This window comes from Haliotis rufescens, unplaced genomic scaffold, assembly GCF_023055435.1.
Source record: "Haliotis rufescens isolate VD_foot unplaced genomic scaffold, xgHalRufe1.0.p SCAF_6, whole genome shotgun sequence".
NCBI lineage: Eukaryota > Metazoa > Mollusca > Gastropoda > Lepetellida > Haliotidae > Haliotis > Haliotis rufescens.
Window position 1 is genome coordinate 38,430,419 of NW_025964334.1, and position 22,073 is coordinate 38,452,491.

Here is a 22,073-nt window from a genome sequence, read left to right on the forward strand (position 1 = left end):
CCCCGGATTTCTACGATACAAATTGTATTGTACCACGTGGCTATACAAACTCAGGTATATGTGACTGACCCGGCTATACCACTTAGCTACCCTCCCGCCCCATCCGACACAGGGGGCAGCCTCACGTGCTGGTACTTGACGCTGGATTTCTTAACATAAATACCCGCTGGTTGTATTGGACGTACAAGTACAAACGTAAAAGATGGCATAACATTTTAAGACTAGAAATGGCAATAATGTTCTGCCTGGTTACAGCGGGCGTTAAATGAAGCGGGAATGGTCTCGCACAAGCACAATGAATAAGGGGATTGAGATGAACTCTTAAAAATTTGATATCCCTTGGTCTTTGGTGAATTTAAACTGTAACCGGAAGTAATGGAAGAAATTCTCAGAGATCAATATTTACAACAGTCGAGAGAAGACGCAAAAATATTTTTGTTTGTTTGTTGTTTAACGCCGCACTCAGCAATATTCCAGCTATATGACGCACTAATAAGTCCGAAGGGATCACTTTTTAATATTTTATAATTTGAAAGTTATCTTTATCTACCAAAATATATTCATTTACCAGTTCTCAAGTTTCGAACATCGAACCATAATCTCCCTACTGAAAATGGTCGTTGGTTCAATTCACCTTGAGATAAAAGACGTTGTAATTTATGTACATCTTTTACTATTGCAGGTGAATTTCAATTATTGCACGGCGACATGCACCGCGTGCTTTATTATTTAGAAACATTATCTCTCACATGTATATGATATGCGTACATACGAAATACATGAGTAATAATGAAAATATCTTTTAAAACATTCCTAACAGTAAATTATTACACTAAACAAGTATTTTTTTAAAATAAACCTTATCTTTGTCTCACACATATATATGATATGTGGACATACGAAATGTATAAATCATTATGAAATTATTTTTTGTAAACATTCCCAAACGTAAATGATTAAATTAAACACGCTTGTGTTAATCGGGCTCAATGATCAAAGGGAGGTAAGCTATTTCATGGGGACAGGTGGGAAACACAGTTTCCGTGTAGCGAGGTATGAACACTTGTGTACAGCGTGAATATTGACGTGTCAGACTACAGATGTAAACATACTGTATGCTAATCATTAGGGAGGTAACTCTCATAGAGAAGTGTTATTTATGGTTGCATAACAACTACGCGCTCAAACGTTGTGGGTTTCAACTAAATAATATCTGCATGTCTCGACTGATCCAGGTCAATATGAACTAACCGGGTTATTGGAATATTGCTGAGTGCCGAGAGTACCGAAATTAAGATAGATAGACAGACAGACAGACAGACAGACAGATGAAACAGTGTAACCACATTAATGTTCCAGTCATCTTGTATTATTGGGGTCACGGGTGGCCCAATCGTCTCAGGCCCTGCGATTTGCTGTGCAGAGTTGCGTCCCTTGGGCACGCCAGAAACCTATGATTGTGGGTTCGAATACCGGTTCGCCCGATTATGTTTCTAGGTTTGTCAGCACCATACCCGTGCTCGTAGGTTTCACCGAAGTGGTAAACGTCAGAGACCTGCGTCACTTCGGGCTTTCCTCCGACATTCAGCTGGCACGCCGTGATATAATTGGTATACTGTTAAAAGCGGGGTTGGTGGGTGTGTTAGACCCAGCTGAGTGGGTGAATATTGTTTTAATTCACATTGAGAAACATTCCAGCAATATGGCGCCTATCTGTAAATAATAGCCTGGGGAGATATTCAAGTTTGTCAAGTGGTTGACAGCGTGAGCAACGGTCCCGCAACGATAACCAGCTAAACGCTTCTTCACTTGGATCTGAAACACAAAAACAAGCTATTTTCACGTATTCTACACATTCTTATACATGTGTAAGAAATTAAAAGAAGTAGGTGTCAGAATTTTGATCGTGTCTGACATATTTTCCTACCAATATTTCAATGTTCTCTGTAATAAAAGGCTCTTGTCGTTTCCCGTTCTCTAGTTTAACAAACCTAACTCAGTCATCCGTGTCATACATTGTAACCACATTCAGATGGTACTTATGACTGGAGTTCTTCCCCAAATGTAAGTATATTTGTAAGTTTATAAATCACTCCCTAATATATTAAGAACAAAATAAACCTGAAAACATCAATAGTTTGTTGGCATGGGCTGGTGCACATTAAATAATGATCTAACAATCGTTGATGTCCTCCGTTCGTTTTATCTAACTGTAATATCTACCCGGAACAGTTTATTACACAGGAAAATGTGAGTGCAGGAAAAAAATGTTTTCATTGCCAAGTTCTGATTCGAACCACTATGTCACAATCGCGACCGCGCTCATGTCATAGTGACACTGTCCAATAGAGTTGACAGAGTTATCCGCCCTTGTCATCAAGACTTGCCAATCGAACCTAATGCACCTGAGCGTAAAATCGTGAAACGCTGATCACAGAACTTCAGGAGGAGTGCATTTCTGCAGGTAATGTCCCTATTACACTTTCATAGTGCTGTCCAGTGGATGTAAGCACCAAAATCGGCCACATACGAGCAGCGCTGAAACTGGAAGTGGCAGGTGAGACTGCCACTTACTGGGGCCCAGTTAGAAAGTGTCTCTCAGAGAATGTGTTGCAGGGTTTAGTCAATCTCGGACCGACTGCCGATGGCTGTAATATGATATGCTTCCGCTTATGGTTGATTCTCAAAGATCTTTTTTTTCAAGATGTTATTTTAAGATTACAACTGCATGTTTTTAATAATGCAACAGGTGCTTGTTGTATTGTGGTTTACCAGTATAGAGTTCAGGTGGTCCCACAGAATGAGACGAGGTCAGAGTGATCTCTGCTACTATGTGGGACTTAACGATCAGGTTAGGTGCATTGAGGTAAAATAATGCATCAGTGATTGTGGTAGGATTAATTATAGGTAATATTGATGATCAGGGCTCTGGGCCCTCATTCACTGTTATTCAGTAAGAAGGAAAGTAGAGAATATGTTCACATCTGTCCTCATGACTAGAAATATTCTGCTAAGCTATTGCAGTGTACAATATTTGCATTGTACTTTTAGGCCAGACTTCATGTAATCACAGTAGACGTAATACTGTCCTCATCGGTATTGAGCGTGGTCTGTCCATGAAAAGTTGAACAGGACGGATGCAGGTGGAATCACTATTCACTCATGAATTCATTTTCCAATCATGCCTACCGTATTTGCTGTAATATACACCCTGGCACTTAGAAAATTGAAGGGAGTATTTATTAAAACCATGCACAAGTTCAGTTTGTGTTCAGACATCGAGCAGTAGTTAACAAATGTTTACGAAACTAGCAAAATAAAAAAATCTAATTTTCACAGAAAACATCTAATTAAACAGAGTTAATGATATGATTAATGGATTTCCAGGGGATTTCAGAATAAGATTATACAGTGTTATTAACTTGTGTTAACAATTTGTGCTTCTTACAAAACTTTGAAAATGTTCAACATTATGATGGAAATTAAACATGCTTATTATGTCTTGTTATGTAACAGTAATTAACAATGATTAAGGCTCTGTTATGTAAGAGAAAAATGTATAATTGTAACTGGATTGGATAATTATATTTTTGTCAGATTTCCACCTTTATACATGTTGTAGTGGATACAACTCATATTTCAAGCTCATAATATGTTTTATTGTCAGTTTGTAAAAAAAACTTTGTGTAACTAATCAACATCTTCAATGCCCTATGACCTTTACATTGGGTAGGGCTGGGACGAGTCCAAATATACTACCTGGGTACCCAACACCCTATTACCCGACCCTACCCAGGTATAGACAGTAGGTCTCAAGAAATGGGTACAAAATGTCCGATAGGGAATTATTTTACCGGAGCCCTGGCAGAAAGTGTTTAGATATGATCTGGTCATGCTTACACAGACGTTGATTGAAACATCATACTTATTCAAACCTATAAAAGTCAGGAGGAATGTGTGCAAACAAATGCGAACATCAGTGACTTGTGGTGTCACTGTGGAGTTATAAGATGATTTTTATCAATAAACAAGATATCACATGACTAACCACGGGTCTGAATAGTCCTGCCAATACCCAGATCCTTCTCAGTACCCACGGGACCCGAGTATCCAATTTAACCATCCCAGCCCTAGAGTTATGACTATTATTTTTGCTAATCATGCTAATTGTTGCTAGTCTTGCTAATAATCAAGTTACTACAATATAATTATATATCTATACACATTTGTATATACATGTACCCAAATTGTTCGATGGTAAAAGAGAATATTTAAATTGACATAAAATATACTACAAAATCATCTTTTATGTGAACATGTTGATATTTTAACAATGGGAAACATCAATACACTAACTCTATCACCTTTTTGTTTTTATAAAAACAGAAATATCCACATATGCACCATGTTCAATTAAACTGAGAAATTCCTCTAATACGGTTTGTAATAAGATATGTTTGTCTGTAGTACTGTATGAGTTTTCTTTGTGTGTTCAAAATCAGTAATACAAAACCAGAATATCATTGATAATGTATTTCTTTAACATGTTTTAGTCGTCAGAAGGTGATTTTTGACGGTAGGTATTCCAGATGAAACACAACTACACAGCTCTCCATCACTGAGTGAGAGATGGGTCATCTGTGTCCTGACTGACCAGTTAATGAAGTGTTGTGGAGTGCCGGCCCCCCAGCCACATCGGCACCAGCAGGCTCACTCCCACTACAACAAATGTGTTGTTGGTGGATGTAGGGCCAGCTAATATTAGGTTGGGTCCGTGATATGGGTGTAACAATTCACCAAAGGTCCAGATAAGCTATGCATTTGCTTAAAATGTGCAAAATAAGTCACAATAACCCAAATAATTTTGAGTTGCTTGCATACAAATACTGATAAAAGTTTCCAAAAAACAATAATAACAACACTGTATAGTTACCCAATTTACAGATTTATATATACAGATTGATGCAGGCGTCGCACATTCATGAACACTCCTGCTGTGAATAAAGCAGTAATAGGCGTCAGTTAGACAGGTGTTGCTCTTGTGAGTTTAGATGACATGTGAGACACTTGGGGCAGCACATGAACAGATACAAAATAGAAATCACCTGAAACAGCATCAAGCAGAATTATGTGAAAAAAAATGTCTACTCATTAGTTTAAAGTTAAGCAATTGACAAAGGAGAAAAAATATATTGAATACCGAGAGAAAACTATCAATACCCAATGTGAATGATAACGTGTGTACATGCTCAGTGGCTAAAAAAGTTATTTGGAACCCTTTTGTGTCTCTGTCTTTGATACAACTGCGATGGAGAGGGACTTGGAAAAGCATACTTAGACTGTTCTAGCCCCAGTCAGTGGCAACATTTCACTTTGATTCAATGGCCCCTTAATAAAAACTATAATAGAGCCTCTAAACATGTTACAAAACCTTAAGATGTCGTTTAATGTGGTGACTGTAAGTGTATAGTCATGACCGTGTTACAGTTTTCATGATGTTACCATGGTTACTGTATCAGTTGAGCTGAATTAATTCAGTGACAGTTATCTTTCTCTCATTGTCATTCATTTTGTTGATTACTAGATCTGTCTTGGTTGACTGGGTAAATGATATGAGAAGTAGTAGAAATCATTGTGCCTAATCCTCACGACTGGTGTTTAAAATCAAACTTTGAAGGCTGGAGAGTATCTTTCTGTGTCTCTGTCTTTGACACAACTGCGATGGAGAGGGACTTGGAAAAGCATACTTACTTACTTAGACTTTTCTAGCCACAGGCAGTGGCAACATTTCACTTGGGTTCATGGGCTCCTTAAAAACTATAATAGAACCTCTAAACATGTTAATACGCCCTGATATATCCTTAGAGGTGGTGACTGAGAGTGTGTATTCATGGTGTTACCATGGTTACTCCATCAGTAAGGCTGAATTAATTCAGTGACAGTTATCTTAATCTCATTGTCATTCTTGTTGTTGATAACAAGCTCAACGGGGTTGATCAGCTACACATTCTGAGAAGTAATTAAAATCTACTTATGAATCAATGTCGATATCCAAAACAATGTTACAATCTACTGAAACAGTTAGATGATAATGATAAACACACCTGGGTGTCTGATGTAAGATATATTTTGTTTTCTTCAGGCTTTTCATTTGTATGGATCTCTCAACATATTGGCGATGAAAATCTCTTTTTGCTAAAAATTAAACAAAGGCTGAGTGATATGTATTCTCAAGAGTGGCATGACTCTATTTCTTCATCAAAATATCTGTCACATTATGCAAATTTGAAATCACTTTTACCACTGTTTACAGCCAGAATTTTACATCAGTAATCTCACGAATAAATCACTCAGGAGAGCATATTGTAAATTCAGAATATCGCTACACGGTTTTAAGATTAACATGCTACGAAAGTCAAAACATACAAATGAAGACTTGAGTTTATATCTATGTACCCACTGTAAAGGGAGGCAAATAGAGGATGAATTTCATGTTTTGTTTATATGTTCAAAATATTCTTCTGTCAGAAACCACTATTTGCCCTGGTTATCCAATGTCCATCATGATAATCACAGTTTATGTAATCTACTCAACTCAAAAAATATCAACATTGTAAAGGCTTTGGCCTTATACTTAAATCATGTATTTAATGAGAAATAAGACTACTTGTATTTATTTTCCTGACATCACGTGACGCAGCAATTATTGTAATTGTAATTGTACTCTAGGCCACATGGCCCAAAATACTGAATAAAGAATCTTGAATCTCTTGAATCTTGAAGTAATTAAAATCAATTTTCCTTTATCCTAACAACTGGTATTAAAAGTTTAATTTTGAAGGCTGAAGAGTATCTTTCTGTTCCACTCTTAGAGAACACTTTGAAGGGACTGACCAATGGTGGCCATTAGTGGGGATTATCTGGCGCCCTGATTCACCAAACATTTGTTGCATTGTATATATATATATATATATATGCCATACTCTGTTGTGCCAGGATACAAGAATTGTATCAAAAGGTCATGTCATGATACACACATAATATATCTATGGGTGCCTTGTAAATGGTAAATGTGTACATGGTATAATGAAAGATGTTTTTTAATACTATATGCTGCTTGCATGTACAGAAGAATCAATTCACAGGTTTCTGAATTGACTCAAATCTAAATACAGGGTTAAAAAATCCTCGTATTTTTATTTTGATGGCTTGGTTAGACTTATAATGGTACTTTTAAAATAAGTTCCTGGTGCTTTTGGACTCACTCAGAAATCTTGTTTTCTAACAAATCCCTTGTGACAATGTTAATTATGAAAATACAAACATGTATGGGACAAGCAAATGGAGAATGATGTCAACACACTTAACAGGCTTAATGCACGGTGTGATTCACAAAATAAAAGAAGATATGCAGAAATTATAAACTGTATTACCAACTTCAATGAAAAAGGGTCTAACTTTTAAAATTACCACTGCTTTTCATCTTGCCTTGGTGAGAGAACAGCCACGAGGTCGATGATGGATCTTCTGGATGGCACACTTCAGTTCCAAAAGGCACACCTAACCATCTTTAACATGTTTAAAAGTGCTCCATGGCCCACTCGAAAAAATATGTTTCTGTCCCTAGAGTATGTTTTAGTTGGGACTTATAACTGTTTATTTCCTCCGATGATGGATAACAGCTTTTCAGCTTATTTATCTTACTGCAACCTTTCTACCAGATATGTAATGCAACAATCTGTATAATGACAGTCATAGTCAGCAAGTTTTCAATTTGGAATTTGTTTAAGCTGAAACCTGAAACTTACAATGTATTTCATGTGGGACAGGGAACAGGGGGCGGGATCTCGTCATGTCATCAAGTTCAGGGCCCGGTCAAAGGCTTGTAAACTGAAACATCACAACCTAGGCAGTAACAATGCCGGGAATGTGTGAGGGCAGTTGACAGATTCTTGTCCCAGGTATTGTGCTTTAAACGCTACTTTTCACAGTACGCTTGTAAGTATTGTATTCAAACTGTCCTGTACATTTATCTCGTTACCTGATTCACAGAGACTACAATTTGTGTTACCTACCGGTGTATTTTTATTTGATACTTGAGATTTACTACCCACTTGTCATGTTTTGTGTTGTATTTGTACTGGGTGCGAAGTCCTCCATCATTGTGTCTGGTGTAGGGGAAACACCCTCATTTGTAGTGGGGTGATCCTGGTGATAATGGTGATGATACTGATCTTCACTTAACAGCACTGCGGAACTGATTATATTGACACCAGATAGCGAACTTTATTGACTTTTGTTGGCGGGTTAATCTGTCAGACTGACTCTTAAACAAATATTGTCAATACAGCCCATTCTTTCTATAGTAATTGGCAAGTCTAGCTTACTGCTGTTTCAGGGTCTGTGAAAATGAAGTAAGTTTTGGGCTCCTTTTTATTGTATTTTATTAAGATAATTCAACAACTGTTTTTTCTGTAAAAAAACATTCTCTTCAGAGACTAGATGTTAGTCTATTGGCGAGTCTGTAGGGGTTGAGACAATGAAACTTCAGTGTTTCAGAATACTGAGAATCGGGAATCTCACGGACAGCTGACGACTTTACAAGCTGCCACTGTGTCGTGTGTAGGAATAAGTCAATAGTTGCCATGTGCTATATACAATGCATACAATCAGTTTTTAATATGGTACTTGCAATTGATGGGAATATTGACCAGAGATTAGGAGTGTTGGTTTCACAGGTGCATCACAGTATTTTGCAAAGGATAGTGGCATTGTGAAGTTCTGCAGCTATCTAATACCATACATGTACAATTATAGGACTCAGAATTGTAGAATAGCCTTTTCTGGCAGAATGTTCAAGAGCTATGGACCATGTCAAATCCTTACTATTGGGATGTGTCTCTTATAACTTGCTTGCTATTGAGATACTTGTTGTATCATTTCCTGATGATTGAAATACCGGGGTATGTATCATGTCACATCCTAAATATTGGGATGTGTGTTATATCACATCCTTACTTTTGAAATTTGTATCATATAACATCCTTGTTGTTGAGTTATATGCATTGTATCACATCCTTACTTGATGTGCATATCGCATCAGTGCTATTGAGGTATATGTGGTGCCAAATTCTTCCTATTGATGATGATTGAGATACATATATCTGACAGTGAGGTTTGTGATAACCCCACTACTATTACCATTCTATTATTCTCTTTCTTTTTTTTTAATCAACTTCATCATAAATATTGTGTTAGAGAAGGAATAATTGTAAACTGATTACTCATGCAAAGTCAACTTTTCATATAGGCTGAGTAGGCCTTACAATAGTGACATCATTTTTTGCTTGGTTTGCAGATTCCCCAACCTTAACAATAAAAAATTCAAAAGTGAAAAAAATCAGAAAGACAAGATTTCTTTTTATCACTGATAGCCACATGAGCAAAGATCACGTTGACAATAAAAATAATCCAAGGGAGTTTTATATGACTAAAACAGAAATGTTCCAAACAATGAGTCGTCATTACAAGTGAGATTTCAGATTTATACTACAGTATTTATGAGGATCCAAACCAGGCTAAGATCTTATTTCTTTATCACCTACAACAGGTGTACACATTCAACTCAAGCTTTAAGATAATTAAAAAGAATCCTGCACAAGACATTTAAAGTTTTTTTTAATCCAAATCGGTAAACAAAAAGAAAATAAGAACTCTGGCCCAACTGCAATGACCTGACAGTGGGTTGAGGATGTTGAGGATGTTAAAGTTATTCTCTTGTTGTTGTTGTCCAATCTCCTTTCAGATGACCATATTAATCCCCAGATAAATTCTTTTCTAATCATGCTAATTGTCATCTCCTTGTTATGATCATTTGATCAGTAAAATAGAGATCAGTGAGAGAAAAAACATTAAATATCTTAGAAAAAACTTCAATGCACACGCTTGTTGTTACACTATTGGGTTTTTGAATGTTTGTATTCGTGTTTGTGCTCAAGCAACTCAAAACTAATTGGTTGTGGTGAATTGTTTTGCATATTTCACACAGATGTGCCACTTATATCATGTGTATATGGAGCAATACTATCACATTGGAATCTTGACAGTTTATAAATGTGGGTGACAGGTTTGCAGGTGTCTCCTTGTTTTAGTGAAATAATTACAATGTTTTTCTTGGGGGCGTACAGCTGCATATATTTGCTTAGCATGCTCTGTCAGGGTGTGTGTGTTGTTCCGATCTACAACATCCTTGAAAGTGACTAACTACTTCCATGTGACTACTGTTACTGCTAGCTCTACGAGATTTTATCATTTGGCACCTTCCCACCACAATAACAAGGGATTGTTAGAGTTTCTGTTGAGGACAGCGTGCCATGTTCACATTGATTCAGGATTCTAAACTAAGTGTCCCAGGCAGATATGGTTGGATTTCTGATTTTTTTGTTCCACATGTTCAAAATTGGGATTTTTTAAAGTTCTATTTTTTCTCCATAAATTCAGAGGTATTAATATTGTGCTTTCCAAAGTTAGTGCCCCTGGCTGGCAATTTGGGATTTTAAATTTTTTTGGTTCAAAATTGGGATTTTCTTTAAGTTCTTATTTTCTTAAATTCAGAGGTATTTCAACATTGTACTTTTTTTAAACAATGTGCCCCTTGCACGCAATTTGTGATTTCTATTTTTTTGGTTCAAAATTGGGATTTTTTAAAGTTCTTTTTTTTTCATAAATTCAGAGGTATTTAGAAAAAAGAAAAAGTACAATGTTAAAATACCTAGGAATTTAGGATACATGTAATAAGAACTTCATAAGAAAACACCAATTTTTAACCAAAGAAAATAAATCCCAAATTGCCTGCCAGCATGGCCAGGGGCACTCAATTTGGAAAGTACAATATTAAAATACCTCTGAAATTAAGTAAAAAATAATTTTTTAAAATCCCTATTTTTGTACAACATCAAAAGGTGATAATTATTCTAGTTAATATTCAGAGCTTGAGATCTCCATGCAGATTAGTTTTAAACCTATAAGAGATCATTGTGCTATGGCTTTCATAACTGTATAGCTTAATGTGGACTTACAGCAATCATGGCACTACAGTTGCCTTGTATATTGGGACCAAGACCCTTAGAACAAACAGCAGAAGCTGCTGCATAGTTGGGCTAGATTAATTCTCCAAACCATATGTAAAGATTCGTTGTTTACACAACGTTTGCACAGACCTTGAAAAGGCCTGGACAAGCGTTTGCCTTGAAAAGGCTTGAACATGTTGAAATGCTGATTTGGTTTGAAAAGGCCTGGAATTTTCCAAATTGATTATGTGAAGGCAGGCATGGAATAATTTGACGTGTGTATAGTTTGAAAACATAAACTTGTGGTGAAAACTATCTTCCTTTCAGCAACAAAGTAAGCCGTGTTTATCATCATGGTCAACATGGTCAGTAAACAGTAGTTAGAATTATGTGAGTTACCCCCCCTTACTCTTCCAGCACTTAAAGACATTAATGGTGTAGTGTGGGTGGCAACACACTACGTTACCATGCAACGGGCGGCAGATGTCAAATGCATGTGAGATGGGAAATGGGGAAAACGATCTCCTACACGCAGTGGGGGAGAAATAGGAATTGGTGAGGGAGGTAAAATACCATAAAAATATGGCATGCTGGTTACAGCATGTTTATGATGAGAAAAAAACTGTTACTTAGCAAAATGGGTTAATCAGACTATAGTTGCACATGCAGTGCAGTTTGCGGGAACTTCCTGTTGCCATGCAGTCTAGTACTGCAGTTAAAACGAGAACAATGATTCTGTCAGAACTGCCCAAGGGGCATAAAATACACAAAATTTATCACTATTAGCCAACAAATTTTGAGTTTCTTCCTTACAAATATGCATGAATTTTTTTTAAAACAATTAATATTACAAAACTTGGTGCAATTACCCAATGCATCCTTTTAAACTTTTGTATTTGTATTTCACATGTTGAGTGCAGGCGTCACACATTCATGAACACTCCTGCTGGGAATAAAGCAGTAAAAGGGCGCCATGTCTCGCTTATTGTCAGTTAGACGTGTGTTGCTCTTGTGAGTTTAGGCGACATGTCACACACTTAGGGCAACACATGAACAGACACAAATTAGAAGTCAACTGAAACAGTATTTCAAGCAGAATTGTTTGAAAAAAATGTCTACTCATTAGTTTAAAAATACCCAATAGACTGGACCCAAAGGAGAAAAATATATTGAATACACAGAGAAAACTATCAATACCTAATGTGAATGATAACATGTGTACATGCTCAGTGGCTAAAAGAGTTTTAAGGATCCCTTTTGTGTCTCTGTCTTTGATACAACTGCGATGGAGAGGGACTTGGAAAAGCATACTTAGACTGTTTTAGCCCCAGTCAGTGGCAACATTTCACTTTGATTCATGGGCCCCTTAAAAACTATAATAGAGCCTCTAAACATGTTACAAAACCTTAAGATGTCGTTAAATGTGGTGACTGTAAGTGTATAGTCATGACCGTGTTACAGTTTTCATGATGTTACCATGGTTACTGTGTCAGTTAAGCTGAATTAATTCAGTGACAGTTATCCTTCTCTCATTCATTCATTTTGTTGATTACTAGATCAGTCTGGGTTGACTGGGTACAGGTTATGAGAAGTAGTAGAAATCATTGTGCCTAATCCTCACGACTGGTGTTTAAAATCAAACTTTGAAGGCTGAAGAGTATCTTTCTGTTCAAATGTTCAAGAACAGTTTGAAGGGATGACAGGGTGGCAAAGTGGAGAGTGTGTTTACCAGTAGACCTAGGTTTGGCTCCCACATGGGTGGCAGGTCTGAAGCATGTTTCCTTGTGCCCCCAACATGATATAGTGTTTGAAGCGTTCGATCCCTGGCCATATCATACCAAAAGATGTTAAAAGATGGCCCTTGTTACCCTGTCTGGCGCTCGGCTCGGAGTCAGCATACTGTGTCTGTGTGGGGTATTCATGTTAAACTGAGGCTTGATATCTCAATGGGCTAGCACTATATAATTGGCAACAGTCCGGACTAGTATAAGCAGCCACACACACACACATGCATGCACAATGCTGTATAAGTATAATAATCTTGCACGCGATGTTAAACCCCATTTCACCTCCCCTTTCTATCTATTGGTCCAGTTATCAATGAAATATGGGCTCTATCTTCAAAGCCATACAATTTGCTATGAGTTGCATATATTAACATGATTAACATGAATTCAGAAGTTTCTCATTCCAAGTTTTAGAATGTTTCATGGTGTTTGCTGCAGACACTGGTCTGAATATTGAATACTGTCGTCTGAGCAGGCCTAGATAAATCCCAGGCATATAGCACAGAGAGAATGATTCAGTGTCACCCACTGCAGTACTAACAACACTGAGACCTATGATGTAAATGGGCAACAGATTGCCTTTTGGACTGCATTTCGTGTTGTTCATCGTCATCAGTACTTGAATACAATCTCACGCTTCAGCATGTTCAGCATTGAAACTTTTATTTTTTACACAAAGCTCACATTTATTTTGGATATTAACAAATAGTTACTGTATTTCATTTGAATACAGCAACAACACTGGTACCTTATAAAAGCCATATCTGCATAATCTGGTGTCATGCTCCGAGACAGGTCCATGTTTGAGACAGGGTGTCAGGCTGGACGTATATGAGCAAGTCCAGGCAACTCATGATGGTTTTCTGCTGGTGAGTCACTGTGTGTCTTCTGACATACATATTCTTTAACCTCTGCAAGTCTCATCTGCAAATCTAGTCGGCCATGTTTCATAATTAACTTTCCATTTTGATAAGATTGGAAACTCATTTCTTGTCACTACATGTTTTCACAATTTAAATGTTTTTTGTAGTGTGATCAGTAGTGTTGAAATTTTTTACAATTACAATATTGATAATTGGTTTAAAAAGTAATAATTGATGATTAACATGATTAAGTAATAATCACTGTGAAAGTGTCCTATTGCATTTATAGGCAAAATAGGTGATTCTGCACCTGCAGTCAGTGTGATCATTAAAATTCACAGTCTGGATTACTAATGCCTGTATATATACCTTATTTTCTGTTATCGTACAGTCTGGTAATTCAGTCAAAATGGAAAGAATAATTGTGTCACTGAAACGAAACTGATATATGACTGTGGCGGCCATGATGATAGATTAATAGTCAGTCATGACTCATGAGTAATAACAACCAAATCCTAACTTTAGGGCAGCTTTGTACATGTATCTGTATGCTTCATGTAGATAACAATAAACAGTGATTGGGAAAGTCATGCGCCATGCATAAGGAGCCTGCATGCGCATTAGTTATCTTACCTGTGCCACCAAGTTTATGTTGACTGACTTTTCACAATTTAATTTCAATATCACGACCGATTCGCTGAGTTCTTCGTTTACACTACAGAACTTATTCATTATGTTCATACGAAATCGGACCCGTGAAGAACCAGGTTAGAATAGGCCTTCAGCAACCCAGGCTTGCTGTAAAAGGCGACTATGCTTGTTGTAAGGGGCGACTCATGGGATCGGGTGGTCAGGCTCGCTGACTTGTATACATTGTATCCCAATTGCATAGAATGATGCTCATGAAGTCAATCACTGGAATGTCTGGTCCAGATTTGATTATTTACAGACCGCGGTCAAATAGCTAGGATATTGCTGAGTGAGGCGTAAAACAACCAACCAACCAAATCATATGAACTAGTTGGGTTTTTCATTCCTCCTGAAATGTAATGATTACATATGATTTTGAACTGGGTACATCTTGCATTTGCCCCGCTGTAATAAGCGGGCCATGGCGATATTTGCTAATATATTGGCTAGTGAACAATCCCAATTAGCACCCCTTCCGATTGATCAATGTACACACGACCTCTTTATTCGTGTATAATACGCACTCGTGTGTAATAAGCACCCTCAATTATGAGCAATTAAATTCTGGACAAATATATCTGTCGTATATAAACATTTCAGGCTGTCAGCATAAACCACAAAATTTATCTTTCAACTCTGTGTTTTTTTCACCAAAATAATATTCTAATAAGAGCCCCCTATTTCTAATTTTAAGAGCGCCCTGGGCGCTTATTACATCGAATACGGTAAGAGTAGTCATAAGTGTTGCACTTTGGTATATTGCCTGATACTTATTACATTTGGAACAGTTTGACGAATCACTGTTGAGCTTCCCACGGTTTTCATATTTAGATCGTGAAAACAATATGTTGACATATGATAGTCAAACTATAACTTATTTGACATTTAGTGAGACAAAGTATAACATGTATGATATATGTATCAGATCTCCGACTTTAGTGACAACTAAGTTTTGTTTCAAGTGTCATCATGATCAATAACGGTGATCAGATCATGGCAGCTGTAAACAACAGTGCAATCTGCCGTTCAGTTCACGAATGATTTCATCCAAATTAATGTTAATAGACATGAAGTCCAACTATACAACAAACACTTGTTATTATCATATCATGTATCAACAGGATTCAGTATCAGACTTCTGTGTTTACTTCTTATGCAATTTATGCTCATTATTGCCACAAGACTCAAATATCAACAGATACTACTTGAAAATAATTGATTACCGAACTCAAGAGGAGCGTCATGATTTCACCAATGTATTGCAGATTTACGTGCCTGCCCATGTTGTGATTTAGTTTCATCAGGTTCATTCTGTGTTGGGTTTCAGACAGTATTATTATTTGATATATGATGCAGTAGCTTGGTCTGATAATCTGTCACAAAACAACATTAATCCTAGTTTCATGAGACAATCAGAAAAGTGTATTTTAACCAGTCATGCAAGTTAGTCACTAATTGGTTCATGGCAACATCCTCTTTTTAGCCAGGCCACATGGAACATGGAGAATTTCACTTTTAAAAAATGCCTAATTAAGTATCATGATACATGTCGTATTGTGACTCGCTTTCGCGATATTTATCAATACATACGTATCATGTAACCTCTAGAATTTAGGATGGATTCCGTAGTTGGAAAGTGAAACCGATTGATCATTGTTGATTTGGAGCAACACCAGTTGTCAGTTGTTCCGGGATACATCAATAAATTGCAGCAATTGTCATGCATATATGATATAGGATCAATGAAGCGATCGGGATTGAAGGCTGACCAGTTATCTATTATTAACAACTGCTACACTGTACAACAAACAGATCCGGATACTTGACCTCAATGTGGCATCTTACCATGCTTATAGTTACATATTAATGATCTATGTAAATATATTTCTTTTTATCAAAGTTTGTTTGTTTGTTTGTTTGTTGTGTAACACCCACTCAGCAATATTCTAGCTATAAGACTATGGCCTGTAAGTAATTGAGCCTGGACCAGACAATCCCAAGATTGATGTGAGCAAAGATCTGCAGGGTTGGGGTATGATGCACTATGTTATCCAAGTCAGTGAGTCTGACCACCAGATCCATATGGTTGCTTGTTGCAACCAGCATAGATGTCCGCAGACCAATTCTAACCCAGAGTTCTGACAGGGTTTAGTGGCAAGTAACTATATGAAGCATTATTTAGATTATGACATTAAAGGCTATGGTACGGGGTGATTTATCGTTTGAAATGAATTTGACATTTGTTTTCTGTACACTGGACAATATAGACATGAGAACAATGGATGCCATGAACTGGTTAATAACACCAATACCATTTTAATAACCTTCTGATATGTGATTATCATTTTGAATGTTATTGTTTTGTCTATATCATGTGTAGCGTATGTACTGTAGCGTATACTGAATATATGAATTGACATCAACATGGTATTTCAATTTGCAAAATATTGTTTTTTTAATTTAAAATAAATGCATGTCTAGACTAGGGCTGTTACAACATGTACAAGTCACTCGTGTATTCGGTGAATCGAACCATATCCATTCTGACCAATTCGTGACCAATAGAATAGAATATTTATGAATATGCAGTCATATTCATTTACATACCCTGTATCTAAAAATATCCATAAGAACATATAATATGCATAGATTTCTTCAAAGACAACACTCTTATGATATTTGACAGTAATGTGGTCACTGGTCATTGTCATTTGAGCAGATACTAGTACCTGGATAAGTGCAGTATATAAAAGTATAATATGTTAATAATTAACAAACCATGTCAAATAATTTGTGTTGCTTTTGTTTCATTGACTATAACAAATAATCCATCAACTGCTGACTTGTTATTGTATTTGTGAATAAATATTCGTATTCGTTACACTATATTCGTGATACAGATCGTATTCGCCTTATAGTGTATTCATTGCAGCCCTAGTCTAGACTAGTAATAGATAATGCCATTGAGTTGAATATGTAAAATATCATTTCACAGATTTTGTATTATGTTGCCTGAAAGCTTTATTAGTATTACCAACTTATATGGATTGTTAACTTAATGCATGGTCCAAAATTATAATGTCTGCTAGTCTGAGACTAGTTAAATTCTGACAGGAAGGACCAGTGACATTTCCTTGTGGACTGCCTCACCCATGGGCATGTTAGGTAGATGACAACTCCACAGCAGATCAGGACCAGTGAAATAAAAATTAATTTGTAGCTGTGTAGTGACATTATGAACTTGCACATGTTGGGTTGGGTTTGGGAGATGGCACATTACATGGAGCCTGAGTGAAAACAGTGAATGTTGTGTCACGTTGCTGTCACTGAGAATCAGCAGCCTCCGCAGGCTGTCAAGAGTCAAGGTCGGGCAAACCAGTTATGGCAGTCGTTGACAGCACAACCCATGATCCAGCCAGGTCACATGTTGTACATATTTAACTACTAGATCCTCATTTTACGAGTTTCTTACAACCAACATGCAGTTCTGGTTTCCTATCTGTTAATTTGTTGTAAAAAGCCACAGTCAGCAATATTCCAGCTACATGGCTGTGGTCTGTAAATAATCAAATCAGGCCAGACAAACCAGTGAAGTATATTATGAACAATAACTCAAACACCGAGTGTTTGATTTTGCCATTGAACCCATATATTTTCATAGTTTGGTAGAACAGGTCCTCAATACTCAATGTTTGTAAGAGCCTGTGAACAAACCAGACTGTTACAGTGTCCTTAATATTTTGATACCTCCACTGATCAATATTCATTGCAATACTTTTTTCTTGGATGTGAGAATGACATACTTCTTCTATATCGTGCGTATTCCATCCATTGTTTCAGTTTCATCAGCCAGGAATGCAAGTATTCTACCACTGATCAATCAACATCACACTGCAAATTTGTGAACACAAATAATCTTACTGCAATCCAAGATGGCTGACCTGGCTCCCATGTTGGAGAATGGCCTTGCCAATTCAGATGATGAGGAGACCAAGGATAGGGTGTTGGAGCTGGTTTTCAAAAACATCAACCATCAAGTTGGAGACAAGCACATCCTCCAAGATGTCAGTGGCATCGCTCAGGCTGGACAGCTATTGGCTGTGATGGGGCCGAGTGGTAAGATAGACTCCATGAATGCATGTGTTCCTATATCTGTGTACTAATCACATAAGAATACCATCAGTATGAATATATGGTTACCGTATTCCACCCCTCCCCCAATAAGCGCCCCCCCCCCCCCCTCTCGGTTCCGAAAATTTATATAGTAATTATTTTGTTTTAAAAGAAAATCGTCCGGTAACCGAGGTTTCGGGATATTTGAAGTCCATATAAGCGGGGCATGACTGTATTCTGTTTATTTTAGATATTTGTGACTTTGAATATTATGCGCAGAAAAAAATTACACCGTACCCCTTCAGCGAAGTCTGGCAAACGAACGGGTGATGAGAAACTTTGTCAGTACAAATTCGAAATTCGAGATAAAAAAATCACCAGACATGTTAATTTACCGTTTAAATTGTATTTTTTGTTCAGCTAGGCATTGTTTTATATCCAGGGATTAAGATTACCTTGTGCATTTTCTCGTAAACTAAGCCGGACACAGCAATCAGCTGTACACACGTTTTCTTGGAATCTACCGGTGATTCGGTCAAGACACACCCAATGATATAACTTTACAGTATTTTAAATGCAAGATCAGCAAAAGTTGTATCTGAAACTATTTTTTTATCAGGAATAATATATTCCAATATCTTGTTAATTTAGATGCAGCTTTTACTAAACATATTTAAAATAATAATAACCCTAAGCGAAGCAGCTGATCGCTATTGCCGGGTATTATTTTTTACATGGAACCAGTCTGACCAGTCACCGTCAAGGCTCCCGTGCACGTGATCGCGTGATTGCGAGAATTACGTGTTGACATAGAATCGTCCAACAAAAACAAATATGACTTTTAACGAATCAAAGTATGGCATTTATGATATATGTATCCATTCTGTGTCATGGGATTCAACTGACTTTAAAAGCTCAATTTCAACCCTTGCTGAACTAGGCTGGATTTTGGACTTGGTCGTAGTGCCACCCGAGTTATGTTTGATAATCAGCATCTATAGTGTAATAAAATGGGTCTTACTTTGTGAAGTGCATCAGATCTCGTGAGCACCCAAATTAAAAACATGAAGAGATTTGAAAAAAGTCTGTTGACGCTAAGTTGACTGTACACAGCTTTTGCACATGTTGCAAACCCTGCAATTGACCGAAATCTGCACTGCAGTTTCCAACCGGATGTTGATTTCATTATGCAATTTTGATTGGAAAATGCATGGACTCTTTAGTCCAGCCAAAATAAAACTCCATAATTTTGTAGTGAGTTAACTCCCTTGCCTCAGGAAGGTGGCAGGCTGACTTTCACATGCAGAGTGTAGAACATGTATAAGTCTGTCATTCATCCTCATCTTGCCCTTCCTTAATGGCCCAGTGCATTATGCCTCCTTTCTTGTATGAAAACAGGGATTTTTCTAGACCGATACTCGGCCCCAAGTCTGAAGCAAATGGCTGTAAACATTACCAAACATGACCTAATTCATACTGTTATAGATACAATTAATGTTACGGTTTTGTAGAGGTGACAATTACTTCTCTGATAACTGGACCAACATAGAGGGAAAGCCTTTAATACTTAGTTTAACATTATTGCATTGAATGCAATGTTAAAATTCAAGTTTAAAATACCACTGAATTGGGGGGAAAAAGCACCAAATTGTGAACAAAATGATGCTTCCCCATTTACCTGCCACTTTGTTTGGAATCCTAGATAAATCCTTGGATAAATATACTGGACCTAATCACTATCATTTATAAGCAATTTTTTTTTCTATCAAAGATTTACTTGAGTTTCAATGTTGACAAATATTTTGTTAAGTTTGTCTATTTTGTTACAACTGTTTGTTTAAGGCAGTGGAAAGACATCATTGTTGAATGCCCTTGCTGGACGAAATGGCCTTCACTCAGGGGATATAACTCTCAACAAGCATCCTCTGGATAAGCAGCTGAAGAGGAAAGTGTGCTATGTTCTCCAGGAGGACATCTTCTTTGCTGGACTCACTCTCAGAGAAACCTTGATGGTGAGGATGGGATGCTGCAGTACATGATTTAAACAAAGCAGGCATCTCGTACTAATAGTTTATATGATAAACTATTTTAAAAGTGCCGGCTGCTTCACTAAAGTGACGCAAGTAACAAATTCTGTTTGACGTATATATAACCGGCTATAGTGAACTGATTTTCACCCAAAATACCTAAACTCTTACCATGCTTACAGAGTTCCACATAGTTTTTCACATTTATGAGTATTCATGACTCATTCTATGGCGTCCATGCTGCTGTGGTCTATTTCACTTGTTATTTCATTTTAGTTGTTCAGTTTTAGTTTTATTTAAACCTTCAAATGCATGACAATATTGGAAAGCTTACCACACTAATGAGGAGGAGACAGTGTCTATGTGCTGGTTCATCTCCAGCATTATGCAGCCTGATGTAGTGTGCTGCTCAATCAACTTTTGTATGTAACAGGGACGTGTGCAGGTTTTGCCCAAAAGAGAGGAAAACTCTAGGGGAGTCTGGGGACTAATTACGTGCCCAAAGATAGGAACCAAAACAATTAATGTTTAACGAAGATCAGAAGGGTTTCATGTCTGGGCAATACATTGGGAAAATAACAAGACAGATATATGATCTAATGCAGTATACTGAATATTATTACTTGCCCGTGAAGAGATCACCCGTTTAATAAACATACAGCTGTATTACACATTGTGTAATACCAAAACGTGTGCTTATGTACCCTTGGAACACGTTTCACGAACAAATATTGAAAGCTCTCAACATCCCTTGGCTTATTCAACGTCATTGCGTGTGGAAATGATAGATCACTGAGAGATGCTTATGCACACTCGATGACCCAAGCAACCTTGTTGCTAGGTTGACGTCACATGGCATTGTTGCAACAAAATTCCAAAAATTATATGTCATTGGGTTTTGTGACGTGATTGTAAACTTTGAGGTGCAAGGCCCCGTTCCACAAGGTGATCGTAGGTCTAAGTTAAAGTATATGAGTTGAGATAACCTTAACGTTACGATAATTTTGTGGAACGGACGCCTGAATTCTAAAGGTGGACCGTTGGATGGTATTAAATTCATACGTTTCAACTTTTGAAGTATTTGAAGTATTACTGTGTTAAACTCAGTTCGATTATGCTGTGGATCGTGTAGGTGTCAGCTTATTCACACTCAACAGTATAATTCTAAAAACGTTATAAATGGCCAGTAATAAATAAAATACTAAACGAGCTCCCGTGTAAAACCAATTTTATGAAACTTGTGAATAGTTGTGGTATCTGACTCGCTTTCGCAGATACCAGAACTATTTACTCGTTTCATAAAATTGGTATTACACAGGAGCTCGTTTAGCAAAATGTTTAGTATTCTATATTTATCAAGTTCCAGGCCTACTTAATCAATCATTTTATTTTTAATACATATAGGCCACAACCCTTATTGTACAAAAGTTGAGTACAGACAAGTTTCAAACATTCAGTTTCGCATTTTTTACTTGATTTGCATAATACAGATATTTTGCTAGATTTGTAATAATATATGTATCT

General features: G+C 37.1%; 1 protein-coding gene and 1 pseudogene across 2 annotated transcripts in view; both read left to right on the plus strand.

Annotated features, from left to right (window-relative positions):
• The window catches only part of LOC125374837, a 1,923-nt pseudogene extending 1,237 nt beyond the window's left edge, over nt 1-686 (plus strand).
• Nucleotides 687-2,369: 1,683 nt separating this feature from the next.
• The window catches only part of LOC124145826 (ABC transporter G family member 21-like), a 50,770-nt gene continuing 31,066 nt past the window's right edge, over nt 2,370-22,073 (plus strand). Inside the window, exons 1-3 of one of the 2 annotated variants that reach the window (XM_046515771.2) lie at nt 2,370-2,464; nt 18,250-18,525; nt 20,365-20,534. In XM_046515771.2, coding sequence (XP_046371727.2) covers nt 18,342-18,525; nt 20,365-20,534 — 354 coding nt within the window. In that variant the 5' untranslated portion in view covers nt 2,370-2,464; nt 18,250-18,341. Of the gene's footprint in view, nt 2,465-13,704; nt 13,726-18,249; nt 18,526-20,364; nt 20,535-22,073 lie in introns of those variants that run through there. The other variant, XM_046515773.2, reaches the window with a different exon arrangement.